This window comes from Agelaius tricolor, unplaced genomic scaffold (assembly GCF_023055355.1).
Source record: "Agelaius tricolor isolate 1412-34295 unplaced genomic scaffold, bAgeTri1.0.p SCAF_37, whole genome shotgun sequence".
Taxonomy (NCBI): Eukaryota; Metazoa; Chordata; class Aves; order Passeriformes; family Icteridae; genus Agelaius; species Agelaius tricolor.
In genome coordinates, this window is record NW_027269297.1 from 3812299 (window position 1) to 3835158 (window position 22860).

Sequence of the window (22860 nt, forward strand, 5' to 3'; positions counted from 1 at the left end):
TGAGATGCAGTCAACATCAGGAATGCCTGTTTGCCCATGTTTTGCAGCCACTCTCTGGCTCTACCCCTGGCCAAGCTGGCTGACAAACAGCTGCACCCCCAACCCAGCTGCCCCTGCCACAGCAGGGTCATCAGGAGCACTGAACAACCCTCCAAGGAAGAGAGACAAGAGCAGCAAGGCTAAACCCCAGCAGCACAGCCTGCTGCACACTGACAGTGACCCTGCTGGGCTCCTAGTCCCACCCTCCCTTGCAAATTAAGTGATTAGAAAAAGAAACTCATGACTCCTCACTGCTGTGTCAGACACCTGCTCGGGCCAGACTCCCAGGGAAAAGTCAGAGTTAAATTAATGACTGACAGTGAGTGGTTCACTGCTGAGCTCTGAGTGCTGCTTATCCCAAGCATGAGCATAAGGAGGAGCCCTAAGCCTGGCAATGCCTGCCCTGCCCTCCCTTGACAATCCTCCCACACAGCTTGCCTGGGCTGCAGAGCCCAGGGTCCACATGTGCCATTTCCAGCCCACCTGACTGTTCCACCTAGACCTGAGCCCCCACAAAGCTACCCCAGACCCCAAAGCTGGGTTCAACACACCCCCAGCCCCTTCCTGACAGCTTTTCCAAATCACATCAGCATTTTGGAGTCATCCTAACAGGAACTAGGGAAATAAAAAAGTGTCTGAATGACCTGTGCTCTCATCACAGCAGAAGGGATTTACTTACATAGAGGATGGGGATGATGGAGGGGTCGTCCCTGCGGATAATGGTTGGGACATACTCTGCTTTGGGCACCTTGGAAGAGATGAGCTGCAAAGGGGAAAAAAGGTGCAACAGCATGAGGAGAAGGCAGGAGAGCCTGGACAGAAGCACAAGGGCCATGAAGCAGTGCCCTGTTCAGCTGGTCTCAGGTGTGACTCGAGGTAGCAGCTAACCCAGTTCATCACATCCCAGGGAAAGGTTTCCAGCCCAGAGCACCCCAGGCCTGCTGAGTGCCCTGAGTGCCACAAGAGCACACAGCTCTGCCCTCAGGCTGCACTGGGCCCAGAACAGGCTGGAAAGGGGACACTGGGGTGCACAGAGCATGGAGCAGCTCATGCAGCACCATGGATGGCTGTATCCTGTCACCGTGGTATTTCCTGAAAATTCCCTTTGCTAGGATTTCTTCTCCTGGGGAAGTTGAGAAGCCTCAGAGAAAAATGTAAATAAAAATTATCTGATTTGCTTCTCCTGTGTTTGGCTGCTTTGGAACGTGGTCTGGACATTGTTTACCAACAGGAGCATGTTTGATTAGTTTCATGTGAATTGTTTTTACTTAATGACCAATCACAGCCAGTTGTGTCAGACTCTGAGTCAATCACGAGTTTTTATTATTCTTTCTTGTTAAGCCTTCTGTCTGTATCCTTCTTTCTTTAGTATAGTGATATAATATAATATAATATAATATAATATAATATAATATAATATAATATAATATAATATAATATAATATAATATAATATAATATAATATAATATAATATAATATCAGCCTTCTGAGAACATGGAGTCAGATTTTCACCTCTCACCTCATCCTAGGGACCCTCAGAAACACCACAGTATCCCAGTGAGGATCACTCCTGCAAACTCCTTCTGGCTGTAGGGAGTGTTCAGTGTGTGGTGGGACCTGCACAGGGTCCAGCCAAGGGCTGGCCCTGCACCAGGCACAGCAGGCACAGGGCTGCAGCTGTCAGACAGTGCCTGACAACTCTGGCTGAAGCCTCAGCTGGCTCCAGCAGCACCAGAGCCTGAACTGTTGTGATTCCAGGCCCCTCAGTTCCAGTGTGGGAGCAGAGCTGGCAGTGGTGCTCAGGTCTCTATTTTCAGGGTTAACAAGCCTCAAGCTAACTTGGTTCTGTGTTGGTGTCATGTGGCATTCACATTCTCTGAAAAAATTCCTTCACTCAGGGTTTTTCTCCTGGGAAGCTGAGAAGCCTCAGAGAAAAGGAAAACAATTCTTATCTCATTTGCTTTTCCTGTGTTGTGCTCATGTGGAATGTGTTTGGAGATTGTTTACCCACAGGTGATTGTTCCATTGCATTCTGCTGGGAGTTGTTTTCACTCTTTGGCCAATCAGGGCCAAGCTGTGTCAGGACTCTGGAAAGAGTCAGGAGTTTTCATTATTATCTTTTTAGTATTCAGTAAGTATCCTTTCTGTATTCTTTAGTATAGTTAGTACAGTGTTCTTTAATGTAATATAGTATAATAAAGTAATAAATTAGCCTTGTGAGAACATGGAGTCAGATGCATCATTCCTTCCTTCGTAGGGGCATTCCCTGCAAATACAATGGTGTCAGTCCTGCTCTGATCTGGATTACAGATCCCTCCTTCTAGTTTTATTTCAATGCACTACCTCCAGCAACAACAGATCTGAGCCCATGTCAAGTCTTGGTTCATCTCTGAGTGACCCCACAGATCCCTGATGCTGTGCCTATACAAGAGACTTCCCATGAAGATCCTGAACTTAGCAGCACTGAAAGGACAGGCAGAGCATGAGCTGCAAACTCTCACCATTATTTTTGGTGGAATAAAGTCTTCTCCGTCACATGCCATGGCTTCAAGTTCCTTTTCTGCTTCCCAGTTCAAGTCAAAGTCACCATCCAGAGTCCCGCAGGAATCCTGAAGGTCATGGCCTGCCAGAACACAGGGAGCATTACAAGGGCAGAACAGCCTTCCCCACTCCATCCTGCCTTGGCAGCTTCCTCACAAGAGGTGCCACGACACTCGTGCTCTCTTGTCACCCACAGAGTGACAGACACCACTCTGGGGCTGGTGCCTTCAAACAGACAAACATGGAACAAATGAAGAGTGCACAGAGAGCTCACATCACGTGTCACACAACTTCATCACTCTCGCAGTCACCAAGCTTGGTTTTCAAATGCTAAGTCACAACAGTCACCCTGTCACTCCAGAAATGGGGAAGGAGACAGAACACAGACAGACTCTCTACACTTCAGCACTGCCAGGCTGATAAGCAAAAGTCCAAAGACATCAAAGCTGGTCTCCTTGTAGTAATTACTGCTCTGACTACATCTTTTCAGGGATTATAAAGAAAATCTGACTTGTGGGTCAGACTGATCCTGGCAGAGAAGTCTTAGAGCGTGCGTGAGGACAGCTGCAACAAACACAGTCAAATTGCAACAGTAGACTTGAACTTGCTCTCCAAATCGACCTTACCTGTTGACCTTCAATGCCTCCTGGGGAAAAAAACATCTGGAAGGAATATAATTGACCATTAAAGGTTAAAAACAGAGATGGTTGCTGGACTGAGGAAAGAGAACCGAGGTGCCACTGTTTGTGCCTTTGGGGATGTCCGAGTGTCGCTGGGCAGTGCCTGGAGCCTGTGTGAACCACAGCTTTCCCATGGCTTTCCCATGGCTTTCCCATGGCTTTTCCATGGCTTTCCCATGGCTTTTCCATGGCTTTTCCATCTGCCTCCGGGCAGCTGAGGGAGCAGGGAGGAGTCAGACTGCCAAACAACAGGATCATGTTGTGAACCTGGCCTTCCATACACCTCCCCTTGCAACCTGGGTCTTCTACAGCTAGCAGGGCCAGATCTCGTGCTTACCTGGTAGATCAGGTCATTTCATTAGTGAAATTCACTTCAACATGGGCAAACTCATATCCACCAAGCTCCTGCCTACAGGCTTGCAATAAAATCTGTGTAAAACAGCCAGTCCCTTTATAAGAATACAGATGCTGGCATTCCTTCCTGTAAATGAACACAACAGCATCTCAGTCCCCTCAAGCAGAACACGGCAGCATTACTGGGGATTCCCAGAGGGATTCCTGGCAGCCCAAATGAAGATCAGATTGCCCCAAGCTATCACCTGTGCAGGAAATCAAAGCTCCATCTCATCAGCTGTGTTCTTGAGCTATTCCAGGCTAGGAAAGAGCTCAGAAGGGGCTCCTGCATGGGAAGCCACATTAGCCCCACTATGGTGAAGGCAGCCTTGGACTGGTGAGTTTCCAGAGAGGTTGTTTTGGTGCCAAGAGGATAAGGGATGATGGGAACAGAGGGCTGTAAGAGAGTTGTACCACTGGGTACCCTTTGGCAACTGCTCAATAATCTGAGGTTGGATGAGTGGTGCTCTACAAATAAATACAGGTACACACAGATGAACAGGTACATACACCTGGAGCGTTACCTGCTCCGATCTCAGGAAACTAAAAAAGGATCACAGACAGGACAGAGGGCACAGAGGAGTTACTCCAGTGGGGCTCCAGTCAACAACTGCTGGAGGGTTTGCCCACAGGAGGAAGCTCAAAGGACTCAGAACTCACTTTCTCGAGAGTCATGGAAGGAATCAGCTTTGATGGGAGTCGGGTCACTCCAGGACCTGCTGAAGCTCCTCTCACGCCGTTCGGCAAATGCTAAAGGATAAAACCAGAGCACGACATTAACAGATCCCAAAGCACCTCTGCTGCTGCCAGCAAACAAATCATCCAGCAGATTGCCACCAAAGCCACACATCACAGACTCCCTTGGGCTGCTCCTTCCATTTGCCAAACGTGAGTCCTTTCCACACAGCAGAGACAAGTGTCCACTTGTGCACAGGATGGGACATGGAACACAGAAAAAGGACAACACTTGATGATCTCTCCTCAAATGCACACAGCTCAAACCTCAATTTAACCAAGGCCAGTCCAGTGTCCCAGTGTAAGTGCTCAGATTCCAAGGCCTCACAGAAATATGCACTGCAACACCTGCATGGCCAGAAGGCAGCTGTAGTGCTCCAGTAAGTTCTCCCTTCATGTTCTACTGGCATCCCAGTCAGAGCTGGACCAAACAGCAGGGAGGGGATGTCTCTGGAAAGCTAACACTTTCTACATTTTGTTGCAAAAGAGGAAATCCTTCAGCCTTTGCTTGCCTGCACTCTTGTGAGCACTACTCATGGCTTTTTTTTCCTCCCAAGGAGTGCTGTGTTGTTTGCACTGGCATTTCCCAAGCACAAACCAGGGAGCTTGGCTCAGACGGCTGCACCGCAGGCAAATTCCTGGGAACTGGCAACCACCGTGTCTGACTTGGCAAGCCCATGTGAGAGCCATTATGCCAGGATTAACAGCCACTTATGGGCACTAATACCTATTTCTGGTGGCAGACAGAGTGTGCAGCGGGGAATTGAGTAACAGCAGTACAGGAATTCACTGCAGATCACAAGAGCAGCCTGTCCCCTGCTGAAGTGTGGCCAGGGAGGGTGTCTGGGGAGACAAATGATGTCTTCAGTTCTTCAGGTGATCTTCATCCTCAGCTTTCAGATAAACCCAGGCATTTAGCTACTGTGCACAGAAAGAAAGCTTTGAAAACATGACCCAAGAGTTCCTGAGGCAGAGGCAGGCCTGAGTTTCATGGAGGTAAGCCCTGTCCACGTCAGGCACTGCTAGCTCAGATGCCGATGAAGACTCCGGAAAGGGCAAAGCTCTTTGCTGATCACTTCCCACAGCACATGAGAAAGGAAAGAATGCAAACTGAACTCAGCAATGCTTTGCTGTGGGCACTCTGTACATGATGCCTGGCCAGGGAGGTTGGGAAGAACAAGATGCTGTCTCTTCTGGAGCAATCCTCAGCTCCCAGGAGCAGGTTATTTACACCACTTTCACAGCACTAAGGGAGTTGCCCAACCAAGTTTTGGAGGATTCTTGCCTTCACCAGGGAAAGGGAACTGCAACTTTGCAGGCCTAAGAGGTGATGTCTTCCCCAGTGAGGCATAACATTCCCTGATTTGGCCCTTGCCCCAATCTCTTCTCTGATCCTCTTCTTTCTTCCTTCCACCATCATCTCAGTTCCCACCAGGCAACTCTCCCCCAGGGCCAGCTGTGGAGATGACAGTGGGACAGGGCAGGAGGGGACAGCCAGCAGGCTGTGTGGCACATGGAGCCACAGCTGGTCACAGCTGCAGAGAGAGGCCAGGCAGCTCTGCTGAACTCCCAGCTCAGGTTCTCCTCACTGGCCTCCACCCCAGTGATCACCAAAATCCACACAGGGGACAAGGATGCTGCAGCTTTCCTTCCATGCCTTGCACCAGAGATGTCCCACAGCCACAGCAGAGGGTCCTTGGGAACAGCCCCCAGGCTGCTGCAGGCATCCACATGTCCTGGACACTTGCAACCACCTGGTGTTCTTGTTTGTAGGGTTAAATGGCACCAACAGGTCAATTCCTCTCTCCAGCCCAAAGCCAGGTCCTTTCAACCCACAGTTGCATGTGACAGAATTCCCACAAACCCCACAGAGCCCAGCTCCTCACAGCCACACTTCCAGGTGCTCACTTACTTTGTGCTTTAACCCTTCGGCTCCCCACCATGCGGAGGTGCTTCCGAAAATTCCTGAAAAAAAGGCCAAACACAACCTTTGAGAAAGGTGACAAGAAGCAACACCTGGGCCCAGCAGAACTGTGAAAACAGGGAGGAAGAAAATAAAATGGGGATGATGGTATATTTCCTTCTGGGCATTCCAAAGCTGGAGACCAGGTCCCCAGCCTGCAGTGATTTAGTGCTGGGATGGTGATGTTCATTGAGTGGGGCTGTTCTGAGCTCCCTGGGCTGCTGGTACAGGGCAAGTGGGCTCCCAGAGGGCAGCCCCCTACCCATGGCTGCTTTCCCTTTTCTCTGGTTAAGCTTTACCTGTGCTGCATTTGCTGAGGACACCCACTGCTGCCCGTGCTGGCAGTGTTCCCTCTTTTCCTGGTAAAGAGCAGTAACTGCTCCCCTCTCTCCAGCAGAATGTGGGGTGTCCAGGCTCTGCACACTGGGGGCTGTGCTCATTCCCAAACACAGCTCCTAAACCCCCTCCTGTGCTGTTGGTAACCATGCAGCTCGTGCTGCTCTCCAGGCACAGCTGGGGAGGACCAAAGCACGTTCTCCCTCCTTGCACAGCAGAGTTCAGGGATGCTGCCTGTCCCCACGGGCCTGCTCTCCCCATGTGCTGCCCTGCCCTGGCCTCACAGGCAGGTCCAGAGGGGCTGCAGAGCACACAGCTCCAGGGGAAAGCCCTGGGGAGCAGCTACACCCCAGAGCCAGGTCTGTGTGAAACACAATGTCCTCGCTGCTCCTCAGAGGCCATGGCCAAGGGATTCTCTCCAGCCCCTCTGAGTGCAAGGGACCAGTTTCTCTCAGTTTCTCATCACTCACAAGGCAGGAACAGGACAGGAACAAACAGGACACCAGAAGAGACAGGGAGAAGCAGCATCAAGAGCAGTGTCACCTCTCCATGAACCCTATTTAGTGACTGTGGCTTCACCCCACAGTGCAGCCCCAGGATGACAGAGAGCCCATGCACTGGGCACCCTGCAGTGGGGGAGCCTTCCTGGATTCTTTGTGGCCCCCAACACACAGGGCAAACACCAGGCAACAGACAGCACAGCTGGTGAGAGGGGTAAGTCACAAGTTGTCTGGCTCACACACAGGTTAGTGGGATGAGTAAGGACATGGTACAACCATGCAGATGCTTCAGCAAACTGACTGGAACAAAAGACACTGTCAGCACTGACAAGAAATTGTTCAGAGAAACTCAGATCCATCTGCTCCTGTCCAGGAGATCCACACAAACACAGTCCTCGTGGGAGAGCACTGCACCCACGTCACCTCCTGCACTTCCCCTCTTTGGCCTGGGAGCCCCTGTTGTCATCAGGCTCCAAATTCAGCAAGAAGCAAAACCAGCAGCTGGGAGCAGCATTGTTCCATGCCAAACTTCTGTCTACACTTGGGCTATTAATGTTTCCCAAAGATTTATTTTGTCTCTACTTGGGTACATGAAGATTCACTGCTGTGGATCAGACAAGTGCCCCTTTAGGCACATCCCTGGCCTAGCTCTCTGTACAAAGCCTTCTGGGGTGCACCATCACTTACAGTGCATTCAATTAAAATCCAAATAAATACAACATTTTAAGGGAACCAAGGCTGTTCTTTACACAAAGAAGTCTCAGACATATGTTACATGGAAATCTTTATGGTCTGTTGTGAGCCTGAGATCATACCAGGCACCGAGCACCACTGTTAATTGCCCAAGGCCACTGTCACATTCTTTGGGCTTTTGGCATTTTGGAGTAAAACCCACTTTTCTTTTAAATGCTCAGCTGTCCTCTCCAGAGAGGAGCTTCTTCAGACCTTGGAGGAAGAGGGGTAAAGCAGCCTTTGCATAGAAGAACGTTGCTCCCAGCTGCCTGGACAGCTTGGGCTCTCCCTTGAGAGATCTAAATACATCTCCTAAACTCCCCTGAGAGCAGCTCCAAGGAGAATCCAGCTGTTCAAGGTTAACCACTGCACTAAACCCTCACAGAATGGGACAAAGGCCTTTTGCTCCATCTATTTTCTTCTAGACAAAACAGCACTTCAGAAAAGAAATGCAAATCTCAGACTGCTTCCTAATGTGGCCATGCTGTGAACATTTAGATCCTTCTGAGGGCTTCTTGCAGCTGCCTGGCTCCTCAGGCTCCTCTATGCCTGCATGTCAGCATGACAGGACCTGGAAAAGCTGCAACCAGCTCTGCCAGCAGTGGGGCTCCCCAAACCTGCCCAGCTTTCCTGCCTGGCTCCTGCAACTGCCCCCAGCAACCCTGAGGCACTTGATCCCTTGCAAGATCCCTTCACCCATCATGACACAATCAGAGTCCCTCAAGCTCCAGTGATGAAATCTCCCTTTTCTGAACAGCTCTGCTCCAGTGTGCCTTGTGGTCTGCATGGCCCCATGGCACCTCCAGGGTATCCATCCCAGCCAGAGGGGCTCCAAGCCACTGCAGTCCCTCTCCACCCTGCAGCTCTGCCTGCAGTGGGTCACCACACTCTGCCCAGAAGACTTTTCACTGCCCAAACTCCTGGCAGCACCTCTCCCACTCCCCTCCCTGGCTGCTCCTGCAGTGGGCACAGCTCTGGGCATCCCTCACTCCACAGGCAGCATCCCTGTGGCCACACCACACATCCCAGCCTCCCTGGACACCAGGACAGCACTGAAGGGGCTGTGTGACAACATCTGAACCCTGAAACACCCACCAAGGGCTGCACAGCTAACACCCAAACCCACAGCAGGGTTCTCCTCACTCCCTGCAGGACAGAGCTGGGCTCTGCCAGCAATCCCTGCAGCCAGAGCCCCCCAGTGCTGTCCCACCTCCCCTCTGGGACAGGGCAGGCACAGCCAGGCTCCCTGCCCTGCCAGCCCTGCACTGTGCTCAGCAGGAGCAGGCACATGGCTCGGGTGAGGCCATCCTCCCTCCTGGCTACACAGCCCACCAAGGTTCACAGCTGCTCCTGTACTCACAAGCCATTTTCTAACCAGACTTGCCTCTGGCTAACAAATTCTGAGAAATCTCTCTTTTTAAAGACACACTGTCTATTTGTTTAGAGTGTCTTTAGTTTGGATTTTCATTTCTCTTTGTTATTGATGGAAAAAAACTCACCATTCTGAAGTTGCTATAAAAAAATATTGCCTGACAATTTCTCAGTTAAGAAAATCTGATGTTTTTCTCCCACTTGGTTTTGAACAGTGCTGAAGTGATCATGGTAGTTTTAAACCAATTATACAGATACTGTGTTATTCTTTTTAGTAGGCTGCCACAACTCTTGGTACATTTAAAAAACCAAACCAGTTCTGATTCCTACTGTGAGTAAATGATGTGCCATAGGAAGGCTGCAGAAGAAAACCAGGCCTTTCTGTAATTCCTGGACAAGGAATCAGTCCTCATCCACTTTTATTTCCCTTCCATTACTGAAAAAAAAAAAAAAAGACTTAAAAATAGACTTCTGGTCACTAGAGATGTCAGTTTTGCCTAGGTCTCAGATTTTTGAGGTGCATTTGTACATGTAGCAACAGCACATACAGTATTCATCTAACCTCAAACAAATTCCTGCCTGTGGCAAGGGAGTTGGAACTAGATCAAAATTTAGGTTTCTTCCAATCCAAACCATTCTGTGATGATACGAAATTCCAAGTTGGAATGGGGAAATTGCACCTTTAATTTTTTAAGTATGTATTTTTCTGCCTGAGGCACAGATCATGTGGAATGCTAAAAGCAACTTGACAGTGTTCTTTAAGAAGACAGAGATCAGCTATCCTGAGCATCATTCACCTCCACAGCTCCAGCAGAGCCACTGCCAGCGTCCCCAGGACAGCACAGAGACAGGGACAGCCACGGTCAACGGCACCAGGGTTCAGCAGTGACCCCAAGGGCCCATGCAACAGCAGGTGACAGCTGTGGGGACGGGCCCTACCTCTGGATAAGAGCTGCAGAATCATTCTCTCGTTTCCGTCTCTTCCTCTCTGCGTAGCCCCTGAACGCCCTGGGAAACCATGGCAAGCCATTAACCAAGTCCAGCTTGGAAGTGGAGAGGACAAGGGACACACAGAGGGAAGCTCTGGGCAGACAACAGAGGCTGAGCTGCCCAGGGGGCTGGGCAGCACCACGTGTGGGTCAGGGCACTCAGACCACAGCTCCTCACTCCCCTGGGCTGCTCCTCAAACATCAGAACGTGGCCCAAAGGAGCACCCACCATCCCTGGGCTGCTCCTCAAACATCAGAACGTGGCCCAAAGGAGCACCCACCATCCCTGGGCTGCTCCTCAAACATCAGAACGTGGCCCAAAGGAGCACCCACCATCCCTGCTCTGCAGAAAGGACCTGGGAGCTGCAGCCACACCCTCTCTGCACACCAGCATCAAGAGGGACAAAGTGTGCCAGCGACTAAGGGCTGCACTCAGAGGATGAGGATGGTTTGGTGGGATCCATGTAGGCCTACCAGGAGTAGCCACCTAACCTCCAGCCAGCTGACAGACAGCCCCTAGCACAGGGAAAGCACAAGTGAATATGATGGACAGGAGAGGAGAGCTTAGCTAGGACACCAACAGACAAGGAAATAAAAAAAATAACATTATACTTACGAGATGCTAGAGATTCCAGGAGATGCAGAGAAAAAGAGAGAAAAGAGGAATTTATTAGTGCTCAGCCCCAGCCAGTGTTCTAAGGGAATTCTCACTCCAGAAGGAATATATCTTGTTAGGTGGAAGGAAATTGCTTTTTAAATTAAACATTTCTCAGCAGTGAGACTCCTCCTTGACTGAGCTTAATCCTCCCTGGGGCAGGGCTGACATGTGGCTTAGATGCAAAGTGAGCTCCACACAGACCCAGAGACTGTGCAGATGTACAAGAGCTGAGTGTGGCTGGTCAGGCTGCAGAACCACGAGCTCCTGGAGCAGGGAGAGCTGCTCCCACCATGGCAAACACTGCTGAGGCTGGGTCATGCTGCCTGCTCCATGAAGGGAGCGAGCACAGCAGGTTAAAAACACTGGAGCAGAGTTGAGGGGCACCTGGAGAGCCACCCCTGCACTCTGGGGACTTCTGGAGGAGTTTCTGTGTCACTTCTAGAGGCAGCACAGAAGCTCCAGAAATGTTAACCAAGGAGCCACATCTACCAAGGGACTTGTGCTCCTCCGTGGTTCCCTCAGGGCACCATTCCCCAAACCAATCCCACAATGGCCTTCAAGCCTTGCAAGCCCAGCCATGGGCCATCATCCTGCAACAAATCTGCACAGAAAATACAAACTCAGACAGCAAAGGCTGTGTCCAAATGTGCTGATTTTGCTGATGGTTTGTGGGTCAGATCAGAACTGTGAAATACCATTGACTGTTATCAGCCAATATCTTTTAAATGTTTTTTTCTGGGGGATGCAGCTATCCCACTCCTCAACTCCAGATCCAGCCCTCCCTGCATGAATCATTCCATGTCTGGTCCTTCTCTTATCCCAAGAGAAATAACCAGCCTCTCCAGGATTTGGGGAAGGAAAAGCACAAGGGAAAGAAGAAATGTCAGAGAAACAAGAGTACAAAAAGGACACCAGATTAGACAAGAAGAAACCAGAGCCAGAGGGCTGAGGGTGTCCCAGACATTGGAAGAAACACACAAGAAAAAGGTGACAAGGCTGGGGAAGGGCCTTGGAAGGCAGAACACCATCTTGTTTTCCTCTCTGCTTGCCTTGGTTTTCCAATCAGGTGGGAAATACTCGAAAGCAGGAAGGCAGCACTCCCTGGCAAGCTGGCAGAACCTGGAGACAAGGCTTCCCTCACTCTCCTGAGCCCTTTGAGAGCTGCCTCCTCCCAAACTCAGCACCCATGAGCCTGCATGGAGTGTGGAGGGAGAGACTCTTCTAACTCACACCCATTCATACTTTGCAGGGATTTTACTGACACTTTTTCACATGTGCAGAGCTGCAGGGCTTCCTTATCCCAGAGGAAGGCACCTCTGGGGAGTGAGGGATGCAGGGCAAGCCTGGAATACCCTTCCCTTGGGAAGTGTGTGCAGCAGAAGCAGCTGCTGGAGGGTCCCAGCTGGTGACCCACAGGGGCCTTGCTCTGCAGAGGCAGCCAGGCCACAGTGTCACAGACAAAATCAGGGAACAGAGAAGAACAGGGTAGCCCGAGGAGTTAAAGAAGGTAAAACCAAACAAATGAGAGCAGTAGAGAAGAATAGTGAGTAGGAAGGAAAATTAACAAGAGACAAGTTTCTCTCTTATCCTTGAACAGTGATGCCAAACACACAACTCCTGCTCCAGGCTCTGGGTTTTGAGCAGGTCCAGACCCTGAGATGCAGAAGAAAAGCCACAGCAGTGGTTGCACTTACGCTTGCATAGTTGTGGTAGCAGTGTGAAAACTGAAGAGGTTCTCCTTTGGGAACCAGGTTCGTATGGGGACATCATCTGCAAGAGAGACAGAGCCTGAGCACCCAGCAGGCACAGACACCTTCAGACAGCCCCATTTCCTCCCCAGGCTCCTTCTCTCAGGACTTTCCTTCAGCATCCTGCCCTGACTGAACAGTTCAAGTCTCATCCTCCTCATAGAATTGCACACTGCCACTGAGTGCTCTGTACATTCCTGCTAAGCCTGTCTATCAGGCTACTAAGTGAAGAATAAAAGCTCTATCTTAAACATGGGAGATTAGAATAATCCAGGAATTACAGAACTGACATTTGAACTAGGGAAAAAAAACCAGGGAAAAGAAACATTTTTCATTAAAAGCATTTTCCTGTCTCTGCCTTTTCCTTTATATCATTGATTTAAACTGTCCCATTCCTCCAGTTCTTTCTGATACAGCCCAGTAGAAGATGAAAAGCATTTACCTTCCACTCAGAACAGTAAGCCTGAAATATCCTCTCTTTTTCTGCCACTGAAGTTTCAATAAACCCCTCTCACACCTGCTCCTGGTGACTTGGCCTTCAGGAGTTCCCCTGGTTTGGAAGTCAAAGCACCCATCAGCTCCACAGCCTGCAGGTACCTGAGCTGATTTAGTCACCTCTCTTTGTAAACTGCCCTACCCAATTGTGGGTACCAATTGTGGGTGGTTTTTTTCCTATTTCCAGGGCATCAGAACACTGCATCACCTTCACTGAATGACCACTAAGACAAAAAGCAAAATAAAAAAGTCACCAATTATGTGTGTGGTGACCAGGAGAGGAACCTGCCCAAGCAGCAGCTCCTGCTGAGAACTCTCAGGGTGGAGTCAGGCAGGCAGGGAATCAGAGGGGTACTGAAATCCACTGCCACAACCCTTGAGAGAGCTCAGTGAACTGGATTCCTGGGGCTGGGGCTATCTGATTTTTCATCTTGCTTCTCATCCAATTTGTGACTCCCTTGCCTAACACCTTGCCTCATGTTGCTGATTGTGTCTTGCCTCAGTCATTCAAGTCTTCAGATCTGATAATATTTCATATTCTGGCATTGTCAAGGTATTTTTTAATTCACTTTCACTGGCCCAAGCCCAGTCAAACTCCACATGCCCACTGCAGGCATAATTACTACAGACCAGCCATCTTACCAAATGTTTTGTTCAGATCATTATATCCTACAGATTATTCCCTGAAAGTACAGAAAGTGGCTGCAATTACAGATGCAAAAAATGCTAACTGCAGCTGGGGAGCCTTCCTTTGAAATGCAGCTTCCAAAAAATCTATAGAAAGCTGTAGCAGACACTCCTTCTCAGCTCACAGTTTACGTCAAGTCTTGTTTAAAGGCACTCCAAGGAAATATAGATGTTAAATGAAACTGCATTCCAGTATGCTAAAGACTTCTGCTGCAGTCCCAAAATCTGCTCTCCTCCAAAACACAGAGACACAAGCAAAGCAGAACAACTCAGACTGTAAATGAGTTACTTGTTTGAAGCCTCCAACCCACAGAAGTGCTGAAGGAGAAGTTGTACAAATTCCTTTTTAGCCAACAATTCTGTTTAGGCTTCTCAGGGACTGCTCATCTCAAAGGACTGACAGTCTCTTCATGTGTATTACAGCTTTTAAGCCACAGGCTTTGGTTCAAAGCAGAGCTTATGAACAACAGCTAATACACCCTTAGGAGGCTTTGCCTGCCCATCACTGGGAGCTTTCTCTCCTTTTCTCATAGACTGGAGTTCACTTAGGAAAAATATCCCTGCCCTCCACACAGCACTCAATGTGGAATAAAGGATTTGGGACCCTTCAGAGGGTAGAACATCAGCAGAGGAGCTTGCAGGTGGGGACTGGGCAGTGCAGCTCAGTTCCAGAGCTCACTCACCAAATGAAAACTCAGACCATGGGCATGGCTGTTGCTGCCAGGAGCAGGCAGCACATCCTTTCTGGCCAGGCAGAGCAGCTTGTTCTCCTGTCCTTTCACCATCAACTGTGAGGAAACAGTGGAGGAGCCAGGGGCCTGGTAAGGCTGGAGGGACTGGAGGGACACCACCACCATCCAGCATCTCCAGCCACTTCCCACTGCACCCAAACCCCAGCACCTCTGTCCACAGTCTGTGTGTCTGCATCAGATGCTGGGAGCAGCCAGGAGATGACAGCTTGTGCTCCCCTGGACGGTGCCAGGCATCAGAGACTCAGCATCCAAACCCATATTCAGTGATGCCACTGGGGCCTGGCTGCCATAAGGGTTGGTTTGCAGCACAAACTTGTCATGTGGATGCAAACAGAAGCAGCACTGTCAGGTGAGCCCTGGGGAAATCAGCTCTCCTGCCTCCACTGCTCCCTTTCCCTGCTAGCCAGGCAGGGAGGACGTGCCAGGGAATTCTGTAACCTGTGGCACTTTGCTGTTCAGTTCTGGGATTATCTGAGTGGCAGCACTTGGATAGAGAGTGCAAATAAGACCAAGCTGAGGGAACTCTCCTTCCATGGTGCCAGTGCTGGGATGGAAACTGGGCTTGGGGACACAGCCCTGCCTGTGCAGCCACACATGTCAGGACCCAGAGGCTTGAGATGAGCACCCAGGGGAGCTGCTGAAACATGGAATGCCCAAGGGGGCATCCACAGGTCCTGCACTGGCCACTCTGCTCTCATTTAAGTGACTATTCTGACACATTTTCAGACAGACCAGTCTCCACCCCACACTGATGACTGGCCCCAATGAAAATGGCTGCCTGGCTGAAAACAGATACTGAGTTCCAAGGCCCAGTAACAGCATTTCCCTGCAGGAATTGCCAGCACAGGTTTTCCAGCAAACACAGCTCCAGCTGTGAGGAGTTAAACCCCTCCATTAATGCTGTGGAGCTTTCCCTTGCTTCTGTATCAAGTAACTTCCTTCAGTCCCACAGTGCAATTCTGATTTGTCCAGGTGTGCTGTTTGGACTGGGATAAAGCTCATTTTCTTCACAGGAGCTCACATGGGGCACATGCAGTGTCTGATGTGAATCCCAGAAAGTCACAGGGAACAGAGGAACGATGCTTAAAAATCATGCACAGGATTTCAGGGGGCTGCAGTTTTCCCACACATTTCATAATCAGCTATTTTTTCATTACTATTATTCAGTTTAAGTAATATATTCATGTGGCCACATAATTTCAGGTGTCTAGGCATGAAAACATGGTGCAGGACCCAAACCTTTGGTGATTTGACCTGTGGTAAACATCACTGCAGTGTTTATCAGAAAACTCTGAACCCAGGGAAGCTGGACAGTTTGATCTGCACAGTCCTTATACACAGTTTCTTCTCAAGGAGAAAACCCTGACCTTTCCTGGCCAGACTCTCTGCTCTAAATGCCTTGATATGTGTTTACAGAAAAAATCAGACAAATTAGGCCAGACTCTTTGCCAGCCACATACAGGCAAAGATGGACTGCACATCAGCTTATAATTCAAAGCACACAGACTGTGACATATATTTGATTAATGGTTCAGTTTGTAAAGACTTTTTTTTTGATGGAATGGAATAATTACAAGCACTCTTGTAATTGAGAGAACATTAAGCAAGGAAGAAAGGAGGGAAAGAGTCCAACAATATGTTATTTGCTAATATTTGTAGGAAGCCCATGAGGTGGCACTACATGAGTGGCATCCAGCCCTGCAAACAAGAATTTTGGGAACACAAAGTACAGAACACCATAACTTGAGGCTCTCACAGAAGCAGTTCATAAAGATTTCCCCTGCCCAGCAAGAGGCAGAGAGAGGATCCTGCTCTGAACTGCCTCTGGGGTGAGCATGGATGCAGGGTTTTGACAGAGTCCTTCCTCTTTTACTCTTCCTCCACAGAAAAGGAGCCATGAAAACCACCCAGAGCAGCCTCTGATGACCAGGAGCTAGGATGAGCTGGCCTCCAACTGAGCTCAGCTTATTGCAAACTCCTCCTTTGACAATCCCTTTCCAGGAATGCTGCCTCACGGTACCAGAAGGGCCCTGGATCAAAACCCCTGTGCTGGGATGAGATGGGTGTCACCTTTCGTGTCACCTGGTGTGGTGGCTGACAGTCTGGTCAGAGGGACAGGCAGATAAACTTTCCAGACATTCCTCTGGGAAATTTTGAGAAAGCTCAGAGAAAGAATTAAAACAATCCTGCAGCTGGTGTTTCAAACATGTTGTTAATTGTAAAATGTTTACAAGAAGGGTGTGGCTCCTAATTAACCAATAGTGTGAATAATATTAATTAAAAACCAATCAAGTCCACCTTTATTGTAACTGTCAATGTCCTAGGGTGATGTTATGATGTTTGTATCCCCATTCCTGTGTTCTGTTTATGCTGGATATCATGTTCTGTGCCTTCAAGACTGGCTCTGAAGAGTGAAAGTTTTGTTTTGGTTTTGCTCTCAGCCGCTCCCCCACAGCTGGTGGGACACACAGGGCAGTGCATGGTGCTGCTTTTGCTTTTTTGCTTTTGCTCTTGCTCTTGCTCCTGCTCATTAGTTAGTTTAGCTAAGCAGTCCAAATTTTCCCTGGACTGTTTCTCCTTTCCCTTTTTGGACCTACTTGAACCTGCTCCAGGCTGGGACCTGGGAAACACCGAGAGTTTGCACCTTGTGGCTGCAGCAGCTGCCCCAGCACCATAGGGACTGAGAGCAGAGTGACCACCCCTGAGAGAGACTTTCTGAATTTGTCACCTTTTTCAGAGCGGTGACAGAGTGGTGTCACCTGGTATTGTTCATTTTGTGTGCTGGGGGTGCTGTGCCTGTTAAATAAACAGGTTCTTTCCACTTGTTTCCAAGGAATCCTTCCCAAACCAGTTGGGGGGAGGAGCTGTGTAGGTTTGCTTTCTGGAGGGGCCCCCTTTGGAGGTTTTCTCCCAAATTTGCCCTAAACCAGGACAGTAAATTAAAAAAGCATAGTTTCTAGTAAACTTTGCATTTTACCTTCTGAGACCTTAGAGTCTATAGATCACTTTATTCACCCATCCTCAATACAACAACAACCCAGCAGTCACTTACCAGACACTCGATCCACACTGTACATCCTCTCCAGCCTTTTCCTGTGCCACCCAGCCTCACCAGGTGGGTGCTGCTCCAGCTCAATGGACTGCTGGGAAGGGGCAGCCAGCCTGGAGCAGTTGGGGCACTCCTTGGAGCCCTGGCGGCCGCCGGGCCAGGCCTTGCAGTGCCGGACGCCGTGCGAGCCGGCGGCGCCGTGCGCGTGGTGCCCATGGTGACACTCCTCGTGGGCAGCTCCCTTCATCACCACCAGCTCCATGCTGTCGTTCTCGTGCTCTGACAGCATTGGCCTCTCCCCAGAGATGGTGTAGACTCGTGGCTTGGGGCCCTCGCTCGGCAGCTTCTCCGCCTGCTCCTCGGTGAAGCTCCTCTCGAATTTGCCGTCCGAGATGACCGAGAGCCTGCGCTTGTTCTGGGCCACCTGCTGCATCTCAGGGGAGTCCTCCTGCCCGATGTAGGAGTCTGCTAGCAGGTGATCTGAAACAAAAGGCATGTTTTCCTTAAAGCAAAGCCACACAGACACTGGCAAATCCAGGAGGCTCTTTGCTACTGCTGTGTAGGGGAGACAGACACAGGAGGTCCCCGCAGGAACCGTTTCAGATGAACGTGTGCCCATCACCACCTTCTAAACCTCCAGAGCAGGCACTGAAATGAGAGATATTTCTCACAGAGAGGCCCAATATTTTAAACATGTGTGGCCACCCAACAACTCTAGCAGCAAATACAGGTCTCATTGCACAGCCTGAAAAAACTGCCATGCAAGACAGCCCTGGTTCAGCTGCAGCCTTGCTCAGCCACACGAGGGCTACAGAGCTGGTGACAGTCTGCAGGACAAGGACCAGCACCACCTTCTCCAAGTGCCAAACTCTGAGTGTTTGGTGCATTAAGTTCTTTCAGAACACTGGCAAAGGGGCAAACCAACAAGGTTTGTTTGGCTTTTTTTTCTCCTGATTTTCTGCCAGGTGGTTTGACATGAAAGAGATGCAGCAAGGCTTCAGCTGGCAGCTGCAGCCCAGCACCCCGCTCCCGGCACGCCCCGGTCTCACAGATGGCCAGGGCTCGGCCCGTGGGAGCTGTCCTGGAAGAAAACACAGCCGCTCCCTTTGCAGGGTAGGAAGATCCAAAGGAGAGAGGCCCATGAGTGCAACTATCTTTGGAGCCCACACACTGGATGGAGTGCCAGGAAATCTCAGCATTTCCATGGCAATTCCATGCATGAACCCAACAGTAGCTCCCACCCACCTGCTAATCCTTTTTCAAGTGGCTGTTAATTACCTCTTACACTTCCCTTCAGATGGGAAGCAGCTCAGGGACTGGCAAAAAGGCTCAGTAGGGAAGGCATTATTTATGTGACTGCTACCCAAAAAATGAAATCATTAGTGTCCAGCACAGACAAAAGCACTTAAAACAGAGGCAGAAAGCAAACCCAAGCCTTTGCTTCAGTAGATATTCATGGAACATAACTTCTTCAGCTACCAAGTCATGACCTGGAAGAACTCATCCACAATTTGAAGGCTTGGCTACCTTGCAACCAGCCATGAAGTGAAGGAGGAAGAGTAGAACGACCTCTGGACAAGAATGTGTGTAACACAGACCTTTGTGTGTATGTGTGTAACACAGACCTTTCACTGCTGCCACATTCTGCTGCCCATGAAGTGCTCCTGTGCCCTTCTGAGAGGAGCCCTCCCAAGCTGAGGCCATGCACAGTCAGCTTTTGAATCTGAAATCCATCCTGGAAAACGCTCACATTGCCAAGGGCCTCTCCCCCTGCTCTGCTTGCAACCAGAACTGAGTTAGTACTGGTACAGGGTGTCACCCTTGTCTTGAGATACGACTTCCTCCAGCACCACTAGGAAATAAATCAGTCTCTGGCCACTCTGCTCAAGAAGTGACTGTCAGGGCTGTTCAGGCTGACACAAGTCAGGTTTCCTTTCATTTGTCTCCTCACAGTCTCTGGATACTGGAGCTGGCCAGGAGGAGACACTGTAGGAGTCCTGAAGAAAGAGCTGAGCCTTTTGAACCTGCAGCTGATGCTCTGTCCAGGCTTCACATGAAGTCAAAAATCCATGTCCAGGTGTAGTGAGGGGTAGTGCCCAGAGAGTGTGAAAGGCTGGCAGGGCTCTACTGTGCCCCATGGTCAATGTGGACATTTGCACCTGCTCCAAGAGGAGCCTGATGGACAATAAGGGCCATTCCAGTGGAAGAAGATGTTCCACAGGCTGTCATTCCAAAGTCTGTACCCACCTGCAGGCTACAGTGTCAGAGAACAGTGCAGAGAGTGCTCACAGGCCCCAGAGCCTCTCAAACCACGTGTTCCCCCTCAAGAGGCAGCAGGTCCCCTGCATCTGCTCTCCAGCAGCTCAGATCCTCCCCAGCTCCAGGATTAACCGTGCTCTAGAGTGGGCATGTCTTGGGAAAACACCACCAAAGACTCCCTGAGATCTGCCAAGATCTGTGCTCGCTAATAGTGCCAAACAAACCATTTTTAAAATTAAAAACAAAGGCCAGCTCTAAGTACTCTTCTCAACTTGTCAAATTTACTAATCTGTGTGGGCACAGTGACGCTACCGATTTCTTAAGACACCACAAAATCGTGGCTGACAGCTGCCCCTGTTCCTCCTGAAACTGATACTTGTATGGGAGATGCACAGCCTCCTCAGAGGGAACACACAGGAGTGTCACCTTCACTCACACACTGACAGCTCTGGAATTCAGACAGCCAGGAATTCCTGAGCCCTGGGATCTGTGGCTAAATGGAAAAATGAAGTCCCCAAAGCAAAATATGCCTGAAAATGCTGATGATCACAAGAGCAAAGAGACCAATTCCAATCTCTGTTTTATAAGCAGTGAGGTCTGCTCAGCTCCATAAAGTTTACAGACATTTCAGGGGCCCATGACTGGTTTTGAGTAAGAGTAAAGTTTTTACTGAAATCCTGGCAGGATTGACCAGATATATATGACATAAACTACCTACCTGATCTAGCATGCAAAATGTGAGGATAATCCTTTCTTCCTACCTTACTTGTCCCCTCCTCAAAGTGTTTTCACTTGTACTTATGTAAGAGTTTTAATGATCTACACTACAAAGGGCTGCCACCACACCAATGTGCTTTCTTTTTGTAAAACAATTGGATAATTCTTCATTTTCATTCAATTTAGCACCTTCAGTAATTACACACTGGAGAAGCAACTTCATATGCCAAGGGAATACAAACCTTTATTCAAGAGTAGCTGTTAATAAAGAATTATCTACCAAAAAAAAATAGTGTGGAAGGAAAAGAGATTCAAACATCCATCATAATTGATAGATGAATTATTGGCCTGTAGAACAGAATCCACACCATTTCAGGAGTCTGTGCATTCACATACACGAGTCACACACACCAAGATGTGACCAGTTACCCTTGTCTGTGCTTACAGTGAACAAGATTCAGGTGCCAAAACACTGCACTTGTTGCCACAAAGACATTTGAGGCTAACAGTTTGCTTCTGCTAGGAAAGAAGTCAGGCTGGTCCAGAAATCAATGCTGGATTAGAGCTGAGCCACAGGGATGTGGGGTGAGGAGAACCAAGGGACACTCACAGGAGCTCAGCAATGGAGTCAGCTGCAGCAGGCTGCTGTCAACACCCTCACCTCAAGCTGCTGTTCCCTTTTTTCATTTTCACGTGGCTCTTGCCACCTCTCCCACTCCCAGCTGCTCCCTCACCTGCCATGGCAGCCCTGGCAGTGTGACTGGGCAGCCTGGCACAGCTCCCTGCCCTGCCATGGCAGCCCTGGCAGTGTGACTGGGCAGCCTGGCACAGCTCCCTCCCCTGCCATGGCAGCCCTGGCATGGTGACTGGGCAGCCTGGCACAGCTCCTGCCCTCACCTGCCATGGCAGCCCTGGCAGTGTGACTGGGCAGCCTGGCACAGCTCCCTCCCCTGCCATGGCAGCCCTGGCCTCTGTGACTGGGCAGCCTGGCACAGCTCCTGCCCTCACCTGCCATGGCAGCCCTGGCCCCTGTGACTGGGCAGCCTGGCACAGCTCCCTCCCCTGCCATGGCAGCCCTGGCAGTGTGACTGGGCAGCCTGGCACAGCTCCCTCCCCTGCCATGGCAGCCCTGGCCCCTGTGACTGGGCAGCCTGGCACAGCTCCCTCCCCTGCCATGGCAGCCCTGGCAGTGTGACTGGGCAGCCTGGCACAGCTCCCTCCCCTGCCATGGCAGCCCTGGCATGGTGACTGGGCAGCCTGGCACAGCTCCTGCCCTCGCTGTGCCAGAACTGCCCTGGGAATGGCTCTGCTCCCCCACCTGCTGCCTTCAGCAGCAATGCCTGTGTCTCACACTGCTACTCAGGACCAGATAAATCAGGTTCCTCAGGTTCTCCTTTTACCTTGGCTCTTGCTCTACATGGATTTATTGTGCACAAGGAACTGAGCACAGCAAGATGAAAGGAAGACCAAGGTGCTTGATCTGTAGATTGTGTGTCCATTGGTACCAGAACCATCCAGGTGGTATTTCCATCACTTCCCTGCCCACTTGGACCAAGCCCAGCAGGGTTTGACATCCAGTCCTGAGGGCCAAACCATTTCTCACCCCCCTCATTATGTACTTGAATATACAACCTTTTGTCTTTTTGGCTTCACTTGCTCCTGTCTGACATTTCTTTCTTCACCTTCCAGCCCAACACAGAGCACATGCATGACCAAAGACTGACAGCAGTGACAATCTGTGTTGGGAAATGGCAGTGTCTTGGGGAAAAAATAACCCCATTCTCAGTACATGTAGTTCCTGATAATTAAGCATTTATTTGTGTTAGATACTTACAATACATCCTTTCTCATTCAGTAACCCTAGCTTGAGCACTCACTGTGACTTAGGGAACTGACAAAGGGCTTGCACATTTTCCTTTCAGTGCCACCACGTTTCTCCAGAGCCTGGAACACGCTGGGATCAGCCCCCACTGACTGATGCCCTTCCACAACTGTGGAGCCAACTCCAGTCTGCTGCAGACTGCCTTGTGACCCCCTGGGATGAGAAGTTTATAAATCAAGGCAGCATACAGCCACAAGGCACAGACAGAAGCTCCAAATTTATTCCTGTATTTAGCAGCTAAACTGATGATTAAAGCACCTTAGATTTAAAGCCTCCGCTCCAGCATCAGAGGCAAAGTGGCAAAGGGGAATCCAGATAAACCCTATTAAAAGA

At 49.9% G+C, this 22860-nt stretch overlaps 1 protein-coding gene across 4 annotated transcripts in view; it reads right to left on the bottom strand.

Moving 5' to 3' along the window:
- NSMF (NMDA receptor synaptonuclear signaling and neuronal migration factor) overlaps positions 1 to 22860 on the bottom strand; it is a 49683-nt gene that overhangs the window by 11427 nt on the left and 15396 nt on the right. Inside the window, exons 3-10 of one of the 4 annotated variants that reach the window (XM_071453683.1) lie at positions 17673 to 18149; positions 12633 to 12708; positions 10897 to 10902; positions 10231 to 10299; positions 6302 to 6354; positions 4315 to 4404; positions 2542 to 2663; positions 719 to 802 (exon numbers count right to left, since the gene is read on the bottom strand). In XM_071453683.1, coding sequence (XP_071309784.1) covers positions 719 to 802; positions 2542 to 2663; positions 4315 to 4404; positions 6302 to 6354; positions 10231 to 10299; positions 10897 to 10902; positions 12633 to 12708; positions 17673 to 18149 — 977 coding nt within the window. The remainder of the gene's footprint in view (positions 1 to 718; positions 803 to 2541; positions 2664 to 4314; positions 4405 to 6301; positions 6355 to 10230; positions 10300 to 10896; positions 10903 to 12632; positions 12709 to 17672; positions 18150 to 22860) is intronic. The other 3 variants (XM_071453684.1, XM_071453681.1, XM_071453682.1) reach the window with 3 other exon arrangements.